We start from the raw sequence: 18,412 nt of genomic DNA, 5'->3' as shown, positions 1-18,412 counted from the left end.
ACCTTAAACGTACAAAAAAAGTCATGAGCATTAGAAGGAAGTGAAACCGCTGTCCAACACAATTCTTTTGCCATTTTGTACACAATAGGGACGGTTAACTGTAATTCGGCAATCATGCATGAAAAATGTATGACTGCTTTGACTATAAGGTATCCAGTGACTGCAGCTCTATGTAACAATCATTCTTGTACAAGCCTGCCCTTCCCTTGGCAGACTGATCAGACTGATAGACACTCATCAGAATCTCCCACTTCCTCACTGCTAACATGCGTCACTTGTGTTATCTTTTAACTTGTCAAAAGTAACCTCACAATTTCAGTGCTTGGATTATAATGAAATATCACATCAGTGTCATCCTTGATTTTGCATTGATGCCGTGTTTTAATCTAGTGTTCTATCAGAAATGTATTTTAATGATCCTCTTTTTTTTCTTAGGCATTTGGAGAACCCAATGCAGACACTTGAGGCCATGTTGCGACCAAAGGTGGCCACCCTGCCAGGCCACATCCAAGCAGTGTATGTGCAGAATGCTGCCAAGCTGTTTGCTACTGTGCTGAAGAGCCAGGAGGGCAACACTGACAGCACAACAGCCCAGGAAACCAGCCAGCTGATGATAGACAGACTGCCGCTGTTTGTCCAGAGCGCCAACCTGGAGGTGCAGGAAAGGGTAAGACAGAATTATCTATAAGATCTAATAAAGTAGATGCCTACTTTGCTAACATGTACCTCCCAAGGTGCTATCCATAAATCTGGTGCATACCTGTGTGAATCACTGTATCTTCCTTACCTTCTGTCATGTCCTCAGGCATCTTGCATCCTGCAGCTGGTCAAGTACATACAGAAACTGCAGCAGAAGGATGTAGAAGTAGCAGAAGAGGTCAACGCTCTGTTTGCTGGAGAGCTGAACCCTGTGGCCCCCAAGGCACAGAAGAAAGTGCCTGTTCCTGAAGGGTGAGTTTTGCAACAGCAGTTAATAACATCACAACATTAATACGTAGTATCACATAAACAAGAGCATTTGGTCATGCTATTCTGAATCTATGATAAGTGTCTCTGTGACAAATGAAGCATGATCTTGTTTTGTTTGTGCAGTCTGGACTTGGATGCATGGATCAATGAGCCTCCATCTGAAAGTGAGTCTGAGGACGAGCAGCCCAAGGCTATTTTTACCAAGGAGGAGCCCAAACACTCCCGCCCCCGCCACACAGAAGTGGATGAGAAGGAGCTGGCAAGGGTGAGCTGGTTGACAATTAATTGCAACATAGCTGAATTGAACAAGCAGTACTATTTCATGAATAGTCTTAATGAATGAATGAGCACAGTGATGTATATCAAAAGGGATCACTATTCATACATTTGAATTATTTGAAGATATCCTGAAGAACGTTTTTTGATTGTTTCAGCTTTGTTTGTAACATTAAACCATTTTCTTGTCTTCATTTGCATGTTATCGTGTCAGCTGAATCAACATGTATGTATTTATACCACACCATGTTTGAAACTATTTTTTCAACAACTTGCAACTGAAATAGTACTAGTAATTAATTTAGGCGGCAAAAAATAGTCAGTGTTTTCAATCTAGTCCTGTGCATGCGGTTCCTTATCATCCAAAAAGTAGTATATCTCTTCTTTAAATCTGTGTGTGTGTGTGTGTGTGTGCTCTCTCTCTAATACTACGTCTGTGGTAGGCTGTGCAGTCGTTGATTAATTCATGCACCTGTTTTGGTTTCCACACTCACAGAGGAGAGAAGCAAGAAAGCAGGAGCAAGCCAACAACCCGTTCTACATCAAGGCATCGCCATCCTCTCAGAAGGTGTGCTCACAGAGTCATCACTGGCTTTATACTGTACAGATCCCATATGCTTCATTCAGCTTGTTTAAAACCTGATTTGTATGATAAGTAATTACAACACAATTGATTGTTTACAGTGTGAACTGTAAGTCATGTTATAAATGAACATGTCTTCTGTGTAGGTTTACCAGGAAGCCCCTGGTGTTGAGCACATCCCAGTTGTGCAGATTGACCTCAGTGTGCCTCTCAAAGTCCCAGGTAAGGAAATGACCACAAAACAATCACTTCACTTTTAAAGCTTTCAAAAACATAAAAAAAAATACAGCATTCCTGACTTTACTGCCACTGTACTGGACATCTATAACCAAGACACTGTCGGGTTTCCTTTTTAAAAAAATCTTTTATTCATTACCCAGCTTTGTTAATCACCCTGCTGTGTTATATACTTGATTCTGATTGTTCAAGCCCTTAAAAATGGTTATTACCTCTGAATAGCGAAGGCGACACCACAGAAAAACGTAATCACACAAGAGATGTCGACCAAATAAAACTTAACTCAAATTTATTTATACAGCACCTTTCATACATAAAAACTTGCAGCCCTAAGTGCTTCACAAAATAACAGAGAGACAGAAAACAACAGCAATGGTAAAATTATAAAAGGCATGATTATAAATAAAATGTTTAAAAATAAAATAAAATCAATACAGTAAAATTAATACAATAAGTAATAGTGGAAAGAAAAGTTAAAAATAAGGTAGCGTTAACACGATCAGCTGAATACAAAAAATAAATAGATAAATACATAATTAAACAAGATAAATATATGACAAAGCAATGATTAAAATAATAATGTTTGAAATAATGATTCAAATAATAAAAATAATAATGCAGTTCAGGGCTAAAAATAAATTACTCCAAATTAAAAGCTAGATTAAAAAGGTGAGTCTTTAGTTTAATTTTAAAAACACCCAGAGCTCGCTGTTTTAATGTCCAGAGGCAGAGAGTTCCATAGCTTAGGGGCATAAAAACTGAAAGCTCTCTGGCCGGTGCTTATGTGAGACACACGGGGAACATTTAAAAGGGAAGCATTCGAGGACCTCAGTGATCGGGTTGGAACATGGCATGACAGGAGATCAGTTATGTATGGAGGAGCAAGGCTGTTAAGAGCTTTAAAAACAAGTAAAATAACTTTAAAATCAATTCTAAAAGAAACGGGGAGCCAGTGCAGAGTTTAAGAAGAGGGGTTATATGATCAGTTTTATTTTTCCTTGTTAAAACTCTGGCAGCAGCGTTTTGGACAAGCTGCAGTTTTCTGATAGAAAACAGATACAAAGCAACCACAACTTGAGAATGTTTCATATTAATGTGATCCGTAAGTAGGCTGATAAGAATATCATAACCATGGAAGTGCTGCTGACTTTCTGAGGGGACTTATCAATAAAGTAATCTTAAGATCAATACTTAGTCTATTTCCTTTTGATATTTGAAAGAGGACATAACACACGTTGCTGTCTCCTGTCCCTCAGGTCTCCCTATGTCTGACCAGTATGTGAAACTAGAGGAGGAGCGCCGGCAGAAAGAGAGGGCAGAGAAGAAGAAAAAAGAGAAGAAGAAGAGGAAAGAAAAGCGCAGTGGACGAGGAAGGAAACATGATTCTGGCCCAGAGAGCGAGGAGGACATCACGCCTGCGCACATGGTCGACATAGTTACAGAGGAGATGCCAGAGGTAACCTGGAGTTTTGTAAAACAAAGAGTTTGAAGGGGAAACCAAGAACTTAGATGCTATAAGATATGTCATAGATTGGATTTGATTCTTTATTTGAATTACTTCAGAATCAATCCAGGCATAGATCAATATCAGCAGTTTTTTGTTGAATTTATTGAGAAAGTTATGATTTTGTTTTATTGATTTGAGCTTCTCATTACTTCAGAATGCCTTACCCAGTGATGATGATGAAAAAGACCCTAATGACCCTCATAGAGCCCTGGACATCGACCTGGACAGGTGAGTGAACGAAATGTTGAGTCTTATACAACTAAACTACCTCCATGTCAATGTAACCCTGCATTTAAACACACAATGTTAAAGTTAGTCCAAACCTCTCAGTTATGAGCTGGACTTAGTGGATTCACTTATCTTTGACACTTTCATTTTACAGTCAAATTAAATCTGAAGCAGACTTCAGTTAAATCTCATGATTTTCTGTTTCAATATGGACGTTTTATTCTTGATCGTCCTGGCCGTGCTAATCACAGCCAGTGTGACTCGGGCCCTTTCGCTCCTCTCATTCCTTCTCACGGCGTTCTGCTTTCTGCTTCCTCTTTTTTCTATGCCTACACACATCCATTACTGCCTCTTTGCGTGGGCAGCTTGCTGGAGACTGCTAGGCGCAGGTGAGTTGCACCCCAGCCACAGGACCTGGGCTCCAACTGTACATGGATTGCCTCTCTTTGACTCTCTCTCAGAATAGCCGTCTTGCTCCTCTTACTAACATAGCTGTCCTTTCTTTCCTCATTTGAAGTTTGCAGTACCTGCTTCCTCTTTTTGCTCTGTTTTCAATAACTCTTGTAGGCTAGTATAATATCCAGACGACATTTTATCTCAGCCTGCTTCTTAATTTCAAGTTTAAGTTTGACAACATCAGCAGCTTTAATGATTTATCTGTCAAAACAAAAAGGTTTACATTCAAAGAGGGTTTTTCCTTTTTTAAGAATCGTATAGTGTCAGAAATAAGCAGCTGCTGATGTTCTCAGGACTTTATCTCTCCCGGTCTGCCCCCCTAGAGAAGGCTCCTATAAGCATTTTGGCACCTCTCTTGGAAAAGATAATCCTGATCAATATGCTTCTAGGATACCAGGAAACTTATCCAAGGGGTTAGGTGCTGCCTAAAAAACATGCTTACATTTCCCAAATCTTCCCCAGTGTGGTAGACTAGCCCCGCTTTAAACTCTCATAATGCTGTTTGTTTTTTAAGGAAATATTCCTTGTCTGCTCTTTGTAGAAATAACAGGCATATGTGCCCTTTGAAAAATGCTATTGTCTTTGTAAATACTATTGTGTTGGACTTTTTAGACACACTCATACAGATCGTTTGGACTGTTTTCCACTCAAATAAGAAAAAGATCTGGCCTTCTTTTAAACTGAATAAAATGAAAAGAGATAAAAAATGTTCCACCACAAAGACAGAGTGATATGTGTCTTTACAGAGAATAACCAGCAGGGGGCAACATTTCCTGTCATAACTGCTTTAAAGAGTCAGACTGGGAGCAATAATGTTGACAGCTCTTGCCAGTTCAATGGAGAAATGTATCCGTATAGTGTCTAGCTTTTTGAGGATTTCAAATGCTTGTAGCTTTGCCAGAGGAATGGCTTACTTCACTGCTTTGAATGAGACCCGGCTGCTGCAGAAAATGTGCCTGAAGTCGAGGGATTGCTGCATTTCGCAACTCCTCCTTAAACTTTTCCCCGACAGATTATTACTCACTGAGGAACAGACAATATTAGATATTTTTCAGATGCTGGCACTAACTCCAGATGGACCATAAACACCACATAACTCACCATCTTAACACAGTCAAACTCACATCTGTGCATATCTGTCTAGGCCACTTGCAGACAGTGAGAAGCTACCCGTCAGGGCACACCGTGCAGCAGAGGCTCCAAAGAGCCCAGCAGAAGATGGAGACGCTGAGAGTGCTGCTTCACTGGAGCCCAAAAAGAAAAGCAGCAAAGAAAAGAGAGAGAAGAAGAAGGATAAAGACCGGGATAGGAAGGTGAGGTTACTTTTAATCTAGTACATTTTTCATTTTTTTCTTGGAAACTACATGATCTTATTTTGTTGTTGTGATGAAACAGTTTCTTAAAACTAGAAAAGATTTACTGAGAAGTTGGAGATAGAACATTTGCAACAAATGACTCTGTATTAAGTGGTTTCAGTTTCAAACTTTTTACTTTTGTTTGTCTGTAGAAGAGCAAAGAAGAGAAGAAGAAGAAGAAACACAAACATGAAGAAAAGGAAGAGGATCTTCTTGGAGGTCAGGCAGACGAGCCTGTGGTTCAATCAGAAGAGACCAGTGAGGTGGCTGCGCCGCCCACCTCCACGAGTGCTGAGGTATGTTCTTACAAAAGGGCGGAGCTGGCCGCTCTTCTACCTAGCAACAGAGTTTACATCTAAAGTCTGATCTGATCCAGATTTCTGCTTAAATGTATGTCATCTGATCCAAAGAATTAAGCTGTGACAACACTTAGGAATACTACATCATATGTAATGAACAATTTGAGCTGAAAGATTATGTGAAAAGCAGTATATTTGATCATTTTCATTGACTCAGTGCTCCCATTGCTTCCTCCCGGTGCGTCTTTCAATCAGCTGTAGGGATCAAGTGTCAGTTTCCTTGTAGCTGACGGTGCAGGCTCTCGCCAGATACTTGATTTATTCATGAAATAGAACAGTGTAATCTCTGGATCCATTTTCATGAATAGTAGAAAGATAGAGAACCTGTTTGGCCCTCACCCCTCTCACCTCCTCGCACTCCTCTCCCTCCCTCCCTCCTCTAGGTTTCGGATCTGGATTTCTGGCTCTCAAACGCTCCAGTGCCCTCTAACACCCAGGTTGAGTCACCTCCCCCTCTCTCTTGTTTTCTCTCATTCCCCCTCCCCTCTCTTCATCTCTCCAGATCACCCATCCCTCTTTTGAAAAAAAGTCACGTTTTATTGATCCACCTCATACATTGTTGTTTACATTTGTTCTCCCCTGTATTGCCTCTTAATTTGAATCAGTTTTACATCTCCCACAGCTCACCCCCTTTGACACAGTTTCCTCTCTTTCACAGGTCACATAACACTTTCCTCTCTCACTCTCCAGCCTTCCTTTCTTTTCCAGCATGTGTGTATGTATGTTCGTGTGAACACAGTTTGTTGGTATGTGTTTCACAATGCCAGTGGTTCCCTTCTTCAGCCTTTGTTTTGCTCGCTTGGTGTCATGTCAGTCTTGAGGTCAAAATAAAAGTTGTTGTTGTTGTGTTGTTGTCGGTGGTGACAAGTGAGTGAAGGCTGTCTGAGGTTCCCTGGAAACTGCCCCGGGGTCGGTTCTTTTTGTCCCTCTTGTCACCACATGTGTCTTCTGGCTGCTTTCTCCATGATCACATGTGGGGGTCCTGCTCCCCTTTGTTTCTGTTTGACCTTTTGATTTCAAAAACTGCACACGGAGACGCAAAACATCTGTAAACAAAACTTCCTAAATATATACTACAAGTCAGATCAAGTTTAAGGCAACTTTAGGAACTTTTTGGCTGTTAGAAGTTCTATGAATACAAGGGTGACCCATACCCAGACTCAACCATTGACTGTATATAAAGATGGACCACCTTCATCCACTTTCTCCAGTTGAACAAAAGTGATGCCAAAATACCCCCAGTGATGGCAGCTGACATGATGAGCATTCGGCCCTTCAGCTTACAAACACATATATTTAACTTTCTGTTAGACTTAAACAAAGATCCACCAGGTCAGCACAGTCTAAAGTAGACCAGATTCATGTATTTGAAGAGGACACCAACCATTATGGCAAGTTCAAGGACTCTTGTGTTAATGTCTGTTGCGTGTCCTCTTGTCATTGCAACTTTACTCTACTAGTCTGGTGTACACATGAGCCACATCTGTTAATAGGACTGTTACTCATGTTTTACCCATTTTTATACCATCAAATAACTCAATGAAAATAAAATTCTAAGGAAAGAAAATACTGGGGCAAAAATCAGAAGAACTTTCTAATGACAAAATAAAATTTGAAGAAGTTATTTTACGCCTATTTTGACATTCTAGCTTAAACCATGTCCCATCTGTTAACATAGAGGAGGCAGGTTTAATGATATATACTGTAGCCAGTTACTAGGGGAAGCTCCAAATTTTTGTGCTCTACTTCCAGGGAATCTTTGTGAGTCCTGAGGAAATGCTACATTTAAATTCATGCTAGTTTTCTGAGACTACCAACCCTAGCTTTAAAGATGACCGCTCTAGTTTAAACACGTTTTTATAAAGGGCCCTGATTTAGAAAATCAGACAATTTTAATTATTTCTTTACCTATCGTTTTGTTAAAGGCCCTGTGAGGAGTTTTGAAATGGCTGAGAAACAGACTGAAAATGATACTGATGCCTCTTTATAACCTTCAATAGCAAACAAGTCCATCAGCAGCAACACTGGCACCTTCTCTGTTGTAATTTTTAATGCCTGAAACCGCCCTGGGGGGGGTAGGTGTCAGACCAGATGATGGACATCTTGCTTCAGAAACAGCCTTTATTTGACTGTTTTCATGGAAAATAATCACATTGCCTGATAAATTTGACTGTTGAACACAGCAGGATGAGGCTTTAGTTGAAAACACTACTTTTGCATGTAAAGAACAAGAGATAAGAGGTATCCCTTTGTCCACAAGGGGGGCGCCAGAATCAATACAAAACAAAAGTTCCTCATAGTACCTTTAACGAGAAAGAGACATTTCAATAAGATTTTTTAGAGGCTGTTGAAAATCCCCTTCATGACCTCAACTCCAGTCTTATCTATTAACTCCTCCTCTGGTCATATGTGAGCATGGATCTTCTCTAGGTTCCCTTTGAAATAAATTTAATTAGCTTACTTATAAAACATCACACTGTTCTTTGAATGATACAAGATTTAAAACAGACTTTGTTCTGAGCCTTCCATACAGTCTAATATGAGCTATTGGGTGTGTTCAGTAAAACTTGGGTTGTCAGTCAGCTTTACTTCTCATGTATTTTGTCTTTTCATGTGAGCTGTCAACACTGAAGGAAAAGCCTTCCTGACCTTTTACAAGCCTCAACATGTTCATGTGGAACACTTGTTTTTCATCGACTGTCACACAGAATAACACATCTGTGTTTTCCCTAAAGGAAGCTAACGTTCTGCAGATGTAGACTTTCTCTAGAATCATGTAAATCAGGTTTTTTAATCTGTTGTTTGCAGTGAGTGAGGCTGGTTTGTACAGTTGATTTCGGAAAAAACAAAACCTCTGAATGTGTACAGATATACCTACTGATATACATGTCAGTTACTCTCTTAGTCTCATCTGTGTTTTAGAACATTTGGATGGTTAACTAGTTGTTGTTTGTAAATTCACAGGTTCATTTGTTTGTGTTATCACAGAGGTTAGGAGGTGAAGCTGAGCACGAATGACTGCTTTACGAGTGACTGTGTGAACTCACCAACTTACCTGATCGACACAGAACTGACCAACACAACTTACATCCTTAATGCCAAAGTGGCTCACTGCTAATGGTTACATGTGTTTTTGTGGTGGTGTATGTGTGTGAACAGGAAGCAGCAACAGTAGCAGCAGCAGAAGCAGAAGCAGAAGCAGCCCCCGTGCCTGAGGCGGCCCCTGCCGTTGCGCCAGACTCTGAGCCTGATGAGCCCAAAGACACCGAGCTGGAGGAGTCTGTGAGTCACCAGCGATGATGTGATAATTACACAATATAAAAGTTTGACTGCTGTGTGATAGATTTGAGTTCACAGTGACCTGACAGGATGCAGCACATCAGCAACTCTTTTTTTCTCACAAGTCTGTGTAAATGATGTACCAGAGAACTGCTAGTTCTCATGTAGTCCCTGAAGCAAAGTTGTTCCCAGTTCATGTTTCAAAGACAGGTTTGTAACCTTGGGAATTTCCACTCAGTTCTCTTTATTTTCCTTGTGGGTTTCCGTTGGTTAGAAGTCCTCTAAACACAAGAAGAAAAAGCAGAAAAAGGAGAAAGAAGAGAAGGAGAAGAAAAAGAAGAAGAAGCATCATCACCATCACCACCACAGTGACGGAGGAGGAGAGGAGTCTGTGCAGAACGGCACTGTGGAGGAGGAAGAGCCGCTGCCGGTCAGTGATTGTCACTCATCTAATTGGAAAATAATATCCGTGGAGACAAAAACAATCAATCAGTTCTGTCATTATGACTGAATTTAACAATTTGGATCACAAAATCCTGTAAGCCTCCTAAAACTTGATGGAAATAGACATTATAATTTAAATTCATGCCTATTTGTACCATCTATTCCATATAAATAGTGCGTGCACACACACACACACACACACACACACTGCCTTGCTTGTTATGCATCAACTATGTGAAACCAGCTCCTGTTGCCTAGTTAGCATACTGAGTGACAGAGAATGCCTGATCTGACCTGAGCTCTTCTCTCCTTTCAGCCCATGTCCAATTACTGCCTGCTGGCTGAAAACTCCTACATCAAGATGGTGAGTGTTGAGGTTTGAGACACCGTTCCCTTTAATGCAGTGAAAACTCAACTTCTACCTGTCTTTTTTAGTAGTTTGTCCAGCATTTAGGGCTTCTTCCTACAGAGCTGCCATTAATCATAGAGCACCTTGTTACATTTCAAAGTGTTGATGGGGATTCTTTGCACCTGATTGATTCATGTATACACTCTTCTTTTAATAATGAAAAAGCACACAAATTTGCCTGGGTTCTGAAAAGGATGACATTTGTTGGATCATTTGATTGTCCATGTGATGTTTGCCCTCAGTTGACTCAGTTGTCGTCATGGGGATGTTTCAGGATAGCCATGCCCCTGCAATGATGTCGTAACCAATTATACATTCCAAGTTATGGAAAAACCTGAATTTCCTCTTACTATTTAGCTGTTTCATCTTTCTCCCTTTGTGGAGAGATAAGATAATGATCATGTACATCATCACACTTTACACTACCACTATTAATGTTAACGTTATCAGACGACAGCCGCAGTTTAAAAAAACAATACATGCAGATCTCTCCTTTTGTCTCCTTCTCTTCAAAGATGATGGAGGATGCCGATCAGGTAGTGGCTGAACTTCTGTCAGTGACAGATATCGTTAAAACTCTTCTAGATGTGTTTCTCTCTGCTCTCTCAGACTGAACTCTGAGGCAAACTATTTTCTTGTCTCTGTGGAATAATCCTGCCTTTGTGATTGTTGACTGTGCTCAGAGGGTTTCTTGGAAACAGTGATGTGTGCTCTGGTGTTGGGTTGGTTCTAATTCTGTTTGTTGTTGTTTGCTTTAACTTAATTTAAGAGAGGACAAACAGCAAATCTAAATCAAAATGAACTTAGAACTGTATATTTAAGTTTTTAAATACAGAGTGGGAGTTCATACAGCTTGAGTTTGATTGGTTGTTCCTCATGCAAAATAACTTATTAGATAACTAAATTCTCTCTTCATTTTTTACTTTAACCCCTTTAAGGTGAATGACATCCAGGGAAACCTGCAGGATGGCAGTCAGGTGGTGGTGTCTGTTATATTTGAAAACAAGTGTGAAAGCTTCCTCAAGTCCATGGAGTTCAATGTCCTTGATTCACTCAACTCCAAGCTGCAGAGGCCAGAGGGGTCAGGTCCACACGACGGCCTCACAGTTCCCTTCCAACTTCCACCTGGTAAGTGAGAATCTGCGAAATGTATCTCCATGAAAAAAGAGATAACTGTCAAAACAATGAACATCATTTACATTCTGTAATACTGCAGTGGTGCACATGTTTTTTCAAGTCAGAAGCACAGCATTTAAAGCCTCAGATTTTCTAAACATGAACTCTTCTTGTTTCCTTCAGGAGTGTCCAATGAGGCACGATTTGTCTTCACTGTGCAGAGCATTGTAATGCCACAGAAACTTAAGGGAACCCTCACCTTCATAGTAAAGGTCTGTAGGCAAACACTGATACACTGTGAACACTCACACCAAAACAAGCATTATTGGCCACGGTTACATGAGGTTTTTTTATTTAGAATTAATTATTCAGAATTAAAAAATTCAGAATTAAAGTATTCTCCTTCGTGTTCAAACGGAAATAGTAATTCCGAATTGAAGTTTATATGGAAAACACGTTTAATTGTCCATATTCAATTCCGCTTAAGGTCTGGGGGTTGGAAATGGTTCTGATTGGACAGGGGCGGGCATGACGTATTTACGTTTACCGGAAGAAAACAGACTCCAGTTCCTGCTTCGTTCATTTTCAGTTACAACATGGAAGACCACACAATAAGTACAACTTTCGCTTTGATTTTTATTATAGTTTTGAATAAGCAGCTCGACACAAACATACTGCTTCACTTAAGTCAGCTGAGGAGGAGCAGAGAGATAGAGGACCAGAGAAGGGAAGCGGAAGACCGTACTTTGGCGAATCAAAGCCGGTTTGTGCACCAGCTGCTCTACCTCAGCCTGAAATATGTGCCCACCAGCACGGAATATGTGCGTCATCGCGACAGGACAAGGGAACAAGCATGCGCGGAACAACCAGAATTAATTTAAAGTGGAATGAACGTATACATGATCGAGGAATTATTCAATTCTGATTTAGAATCAGAATAAACCAGCCACTTACTTTGCATTTAAGTTTAATTCAGAATGGTCATTTTCATTCGGAATTAGGTGTTTACATGGTCATTTTTAATCTTTTTAAAGAGGATTTGATTTTAATTCTGAATTAAAGTGGAATTGAAAGTCTCATGTAAATGTCAGTCTCTTTTGCCTCCATAACTTGTCAGACATGTTTTTACATTTTCAACTTCTTTCATGATCTATTCCTATGTTGAAAACATCCTCAGCACTGCAGGGTGGCAAAGTAAAGTAGCTGCCACGTGCTCAACCCAGATAAGGAACAGGTCCGATTTTTGTACACAACCCTTCACCCAGTTGTGTCTGGCTGTCTGCAGGAGCAAAATAGATCAACATGATACTTTGTTATTGATTATCTGTATTTGTTGTTGTGTTTCCACAGAATGAGGACTCCTCCACTCACGAGAAACTGGACTTTAAACTGCACTTTACCTGCACCTCCTACCTAATCACTACTCCTTGTTACAGGTTGGTGTATTTTTTTAGTTTATAAAATACTTTTTTGCCACATAAAAAGCCATATAAGTCTGGGAAAGGTACATACTGACAGTTTTTATACATTTCTTTTCGTAATTTACGTAATGTTTTTTTCCCTCGGGACCATGACAGTGCTGAGAACATTAATCACAATGTTCTTGTAACAGTTTGTTTTCACTAGAGTGGGCGTATTGACAGTCAGGTGTTTGGACTGTTAAAGAGAAAAAAAGCTTTCTGAGTGATTAGAAATTCAATGTGTCATCCTTTGGGCAACGGAAATGGGTTTAGTACATTTCAGGCCATAAAATTCAAGAGTTATCCGTGCAAAATGCACCTCCGCAGTGAGGCCACTTCTACTGTCAGGCCGGGAAGTGCACTCAAATGACAAAATAAGTATTTACATCGAAAATTATCATCAGATTTTATGCATAAGTATTTATGTAGATATATTTTCCTAACAGATTAAGCCTCTTCTTTTTGTCATGACACTGTTTAAGTCAGGGATAATGTATGGTTAGCAGGTGGTTATTGGATATAGAACCGCGACTGGGTGAGACAGGTTTATTTTATCTATTTAAAATGATTTGTATACTCTCAGAGAACTCAAAACTCTGGATAATGAAAAATAGTTGCTAACTGTCGTCTACCTAACAAGGTACATCCCACGTCACCTCCTTGGCTCACAGTTGAGGTGGCCTCACAGTGGAGATCTACAGCCAGACATCTCTCCAAGTTTCTGTGCCGCATTACCTCTTTGTCATATTCAGGCCAAAGAGAGAATGAAAACCAACCTTCTTTTGTTTTGTTTGGCCAGTGATGCGTTTGCAAAGCTGTTGGAATCAGGTGACCTGAAGGGCAGCTCTATCAGACTGGAGGGGGTCAACATGCCCTTCCACCACCTACTGGCTAGGATCTGCTTCCACCACCATTTCTCTGGTATGTACACACTACACCAAGTACTAATAAAAACATAAAGGAACGAGAAAGGTTGTGTGTTAAAGTTAAGTCAGGGGACTTCACATTATCCCAAAGAGACGATACTATACAGAGCACGAGAGCATTTTAACACTAAGTTTATGGCTATTGCTCATTTTTAACTGTTGTACCTAGTTGGGCCTTTATATATACAGTATAGGGTAATTGGATTATCAGTTTAGTATCATAACGAAAACACTAACCACATATAGCATAAGATTACGATATATTCTGAGTACCATTCCAAATTCACGAGGCGTTTTTTTTTTTTGGAATAAGCTAAAAAAAATAGTGTAGCTCTAGTCTGCTTTCACTCAACCTTAATTTGTGAATACTCTTAGAGTTGCTTACACTTGTTTTTGTTTGTTTGTTTTGTGGGATTAGTTGTGGAGAGGATCGACTCCTGTGCTTCCATGTACAGCAGGTCTATCCAGGGTCACCATGTTTGTCTGCTGGTCAAAACTGTGAGTGAACCACGTTGAACCCCTGCCTTATTTGAACCCCTCTGATTAAGTCTTATAACTCAAAGTGTACTTTTATTAATTGGACATTCAGACAGTGACCTTGATTTTCATTTGTCCTCTCTCTCCCAGTCGGATCAGACAGTGTCCATTGACGCTAAATGTGACGAGCCGACACTGCTTGGGAATGTGCTGGATGAGATCAAGCAGACCTTCTCTCAGTGCTGATTGTGTCCGACAGCCCTGGGGTGCGCCCCCCACGCCCCCCCCCTCCCTTGCTGAAACACAACATAATCATGTTACGAAACACTTCGGCTGGCACCTCCAGTATCGTCCTATTTATTAGTCCTCAGATTCGCAAGACTTCTTTCCCTCCTTCTCTTCTTCTTCAGTGTCCCCACGCTCTTGTTCCTCTGCACTCTGAGCTCTGTGGTCACTCCCCGACAATTGATGTTGTTTTACAGACTCACTGTGTACATGCACTGTCTGCTCTGCAATGCATCTTAATTTTGACCTCTTGGTTTTCCAGCCCCAGCAGCCACGCTGCTCCTCCCTTAATGACTCTGTTCTGAGCTCCTGTTTCTGGGTGCTCTGCTTCCTCTGTTCTTTGCTGTTCCTCTCTCCGCCCTCCACTCTGTCGGCAATTCAGTCTGTGACAGTCATGTAATGTAATGTTGACAACTGGACTTTTGCTGTTTATGGTTTGATTGTGTTTTTACTGTTTGGAAGGTTTTTTTGTCTCTGGTTTGTTTTTGTTTTTTTGTCTGAAGCCTATCTGCGCCTTTGTCTTGCCCCCTTCTTTCCACTCACTTACCATCAGTGTGCGTGCTGCTCGTCTGTGAAGACCTGGAAAAAAAGCATTCGACTCTTTTTCAGACAGATCCTAGCTGGAAAAATTGGGACTCTAACCTTCTCACCTACCACTGACTGGGTGCCTGGAGACGACCAGATGCTGAGCAACTGCAGTAAAGCATGGTGCAAAGATGAAACCAAAGCTACATATAAGGCATGGGTTTTAGACTTCTTTCCAAGCCGTTGCCCTACTTGCCTCCTGGCAGGGCTCAGAGCAGATCTGCTGGTGTTAGTTAAACAGAATCCTTATGTGGCACTACGGGTGATTTGTACAGTAGATCAGTGGTTTTGCTCTATGCCTTAGCCGTGCAGTCTGACCTACTCCAGTGCACCATGAGTTATGTAGAGCCCCACCTCCAACCCCAGAAAATCCACTCCCACGCTTATACTGAAGTTTGACTCCCCTTTAAACTTCCAACATATCATGTCCTTCATGAATCAAATCATTTAAAGACAGGAGATCATGAAAATGATTGAATGAATGTGTGGCACAAGAGAGGAATTCATGACAGTTATAAAACATTTATATTTCACAACAGAAGAGTTGTCTGTCAGGCCAATGCCACCTTTCATCAGCTCTTTCAAACGGTTTGGTTAGCTGTGTAGAAGGTGTTATATTTTGAAGAAACGTATTAATCTGAATCTGCTATGTTGCTGATGGCCCTTTATTCGTATGATCACAGTCAAGTTAAAGACAATGATTTGGCACAAAGAGGGCTGGCTTTGTCACGCCGCTCTATGAGAAAGTAAGAAAAATAACTAAGGGACGACAAATGTTACACTATCAATCTGTCTATAGGTTTAAAACCGCTCTGCATACCAGAGTACTGAAGTTGCAGGAAGAGTTTATAAATGGTTAGTGGTCTGAGGTTCCCTTTTAAATCAGTATTAGGTTATGTGGCTTCTACTGCAATGAGACATCTCTCTATTTATTGCGACATCATAAAACAATATTGCCTGTGCCACTTGAACAGTAGCTGCACTCGCACTGGCTGACACCCAGCTGGTGTGAACCCAGATAAACCCCAGTGTTCCTCCCCCCCTTCAAAAACTGCCTTGCCTTTGTTTTTTTGTGCTTTGACATGTAAGGATGAACATAAATGGCCATTTTGTAAAGACTGGCTACATTTTAGAGCTCTCTCTCTCTCTGAGGTACGTGATGTTTTTAGTTTGTATCATTCATGTCTGAAGTCACTACCCAGTCCAGCACGACTTCTCCTAGTAGTAGCAAGATTAAACTGATTTGGTAGCGTCTCTGATCATATTTTCTGGTAAGGCCATCTTTACTTCTGTCTGCTATTGTAGATACCTATGATGACGATGTTTGCGACCTGAAGTGCAGGTCAGCCATTCCGTGAGATCTTCTGTCCAGTAGTAGAGTATAAATGAAGACATGATCAGCTGTGTTTCAGGAATGTCAGTAGAAAACGAGTATGTATGTATTCCCTGCTCCTGAAAATGACTGATATAAGTGAAACTGAAAAACAAATCTCCCAATCATATGTTGTCCGAATTCTGATCATTTTTCTTGTGCATAATAATTGATTAAAATTTGTATATTGCATGATTAGGAATGTACAATTTTTATTTCCCTTCTGACATGCTTACACAAACAAGAACTTGTCATTCCATTTGTCCTTTTCTTTATTACTTTTTTTTATGAAGTTTACTTGACCATTCTCTATTTTTGATGGTATTGTGTTTTTAACTTCTTAGTTCAAACAATATAAAAAAAAAGAGATATTATTGAATGTTTTAAATTATTATTCACAGGGGAAGGAAGGGGTTTCTATTTGGTGTCATGACACTGAGGGCATGGGGCTTCAAAAACATAAGTTGAGTAGAACAGACCAAGAGAAGCAGTGTACTGAGAGGCAACCCATTCTGTCTTAATTCTTGGTTCAGTTGTAGTGAGTTCTTTTACCAAGTTTGGCTTGTGACATTGAAATATACTCTCAAATGACTGATTTCTGAAGGTCCTGTCTTTTTATTTCTCCATATTCAATTATCAAACTGTACAATGTATAATGTTTTAAAGGGGACAACCTAAAGTATCTACATTCCCTTTCAAGAAAGTCCACTGAATTAAAATAAAGGCTGTAAAACGCTGCTGTTGTCCACTTTTTGTTAACCCGAACTTCCAAACATCTGTTCATGCAAATCATTTATTATCTGTACAAGTAACTTAAGATGTGTGTTATATGTTATATCGATGTGGGCACATTGATGTTTGAAATTTAGATTATTACAGCATGTTGTATGAATAGAACTTCATTTCCCAGAAAGCTCTCCGTGATAGAAGAAGTATTCGAGACCTCTTAATGACTGACAGCGAGCAGCTTGGTTAGTCGGAGGTCAGCAGATTACTCTGGAGGTTTTGGCTTTATTGATTTTATGAAAACTAACTTTCTTTGAATACAAAGGTCGCCTAGCCGCCCACTTTCTAAAAAGAGACAACCTCACAGCTCACAGGAAGACAAGCTAGTTTTCATTAGCATCCCTCTCCACCAAATAACTGAGAATAGTTTCCTGTTTGGAGTTTCAAAATAAAAGCTAACTCAAGTTAAAGTTTTATCATTCTTAGATTTTAAACGACTTGTTCGTTGACAAATACCTGGTTTGCTGTCAAACATTTTAACATGTAATTTCTTTCTTTCAATGGTCTTTTTATTGATTAACAACACTCATCAGAAAACACAAAAGCACATGACAATTGACATACAGAACAAACAGCCACATAATAGTTACAAACGATAAGTTAATGATCAGTTAGTCAAATAGACTTATATTTAAGAGATAAATAAGAATAAAATAATGATAATAGAAAATCAGGACAAAAAATCGGATATATAGTTAAGTTTTATAAAAAGCTGGATCGTGTTGAGCATGCCATCACAATTGAACCCCCGCCCCACCCCTTTCTAAATATTATACAGAAATAACGGATAAAGTAATACAAACTAAATATTCAAATGAATCAATCAATAATAAATAATAATCAAATAAACAAAGCTGACAAAAAAAATCATTTGGAAGGCAGTGAATGCTCTGATTTAAAAAAAAAATTGAGAATAATAATTGACATACAATTGCCTGAAAGCTGCAGGTCCGCTCCAACTCTCACCTCTTTTAAATAAAAAACTAAGACTTTTTTATTTGCCACTGCCATCCTATCTTAGCTTATTTGAACTCTTTTTAAATGCAAATTTAAATTTTATTTTTAATATATTTCTACTTTTCCCTTTTTTTCTGCTTTATTATATTTGTCATTTTAATTGTGTCCTTTAATGCTTGTCTGAATGTTTCCAATGCTTTTAGTGTTTTAATGTAAAGCACATTGAGTTGCCCTCGTGTATGAATTGCTCTATACAAATAAAGTTGCCTTGCCTTGCAATTTGATAAAAGGCGTATTTTTAAGTATAGCCAACTAACTAATTAATGAATAAGATAATACCTCTTAG

The 18,412-nt window shown here is 39.7% G+C and overlaps 1 protein-coding gene across 6 annotated transcripts in view; it reads left to right on the top strand.

Annotated features, from left to right (window-relative positions):
* Positions 1–17,060, top strand: part of ap3d1 (adaptor related protein complex 3 subunit delta 1) — a 28,251-nt gene extending 11,191 nt beyond the window's left edge. Inside the window, exons 15-35 of one of the 6 annotated variants that reach the window (XM_034704465.1) lie at positions 436–667; positions 806–951; positions 1,093–1,234; positions 1,460–1,471; positions 1,742–1,813; positions 1,975–2,050; positions 3,322–3,521; positions 3,727–3,800; positions 5,401–5,569; positions 5,764–5,907; positions 6,354–6,407; positions 9,130–9,252; positions 9,524–9,679; positions 10,010–10,057; positions 10,618–10,638; positions 11,041–11,230; positions 11,402–11,490; positions 12,569–12,654; positions 13,478–13,599; positions 14,023–14,102; positions 14,232–17,060. In XM_034704465.1, the coding sequence (XP_034560356.1) occupies positions 436–667; positions 806–951; positions 1,093–1,234; positions 1,460–1,471; positions 1,742–1,813; positions 1,975–2,050; positions 3,322–3,521; positions 3,727–3,800; positions 5,401–5,569; positions 5,764–5,907; positions 6,354–6,407; positions 9,130–9,252; positions 9,524–9,679; positions 10,010–10,057; positions 10,618–10,638; positions 11,041–11,230; positions 11,402–11,490; positions 12,569–12,654; positions 13,478–13,599; positions 14,023–14,102; positions 14,232–14,327 (2,332 nt within the window). In that variant the 3' untranslated portion in view covers positions 14,328–17,060. The remainder of the gene's footprint in view (positions 1–435; positions 668–805; positions 952–1,092; positions 1,235–1,459; positions 1,472–1,741; positions 1,814–1,974; positions 2,051–3,321; positions 3,522–3,726; positions 3,801–5,400; positions 5,570–5,763; positions 5,908–6,353; positions 6,408–9,129; positions 9,253–9,523; positions 9,680–10,009; positions 10,058–10,617; positions 10,639–11,040; positions 11,231–11,401; positions 11,491–12,568; positions 12,655–13,477; positions 13,600–14,022; positions 14,103–14,231) is intronic. The other 5 variants (XM_034704474.1, XM_034704484.1, XM_034704493.1 and 2 more) reach the window with 5 other exon arrangements.
* Positions 17,061–18,412: the final 1,352 nt, after the last annotated feature.

Source organism: Notolabrus celidotus, chromosome 2 (genome assembly GCF_009762535.1).
Source record: "Notolabrus celidotus isolate fNotCel1 chromosome 2, fNotCel1.pri, whole genome shotgun sequence".
Lineage (NCBI taxonomy): Eukaryota > Metazoa > Chordata > Actinopteri > Labriformes > Labridae > Notolabrus > Notolabrus celidotus.
Note: the sequence above shows the minus strand (reverse complement) of the source record. Positions and strands in the feature narration are given on the sequence as shown.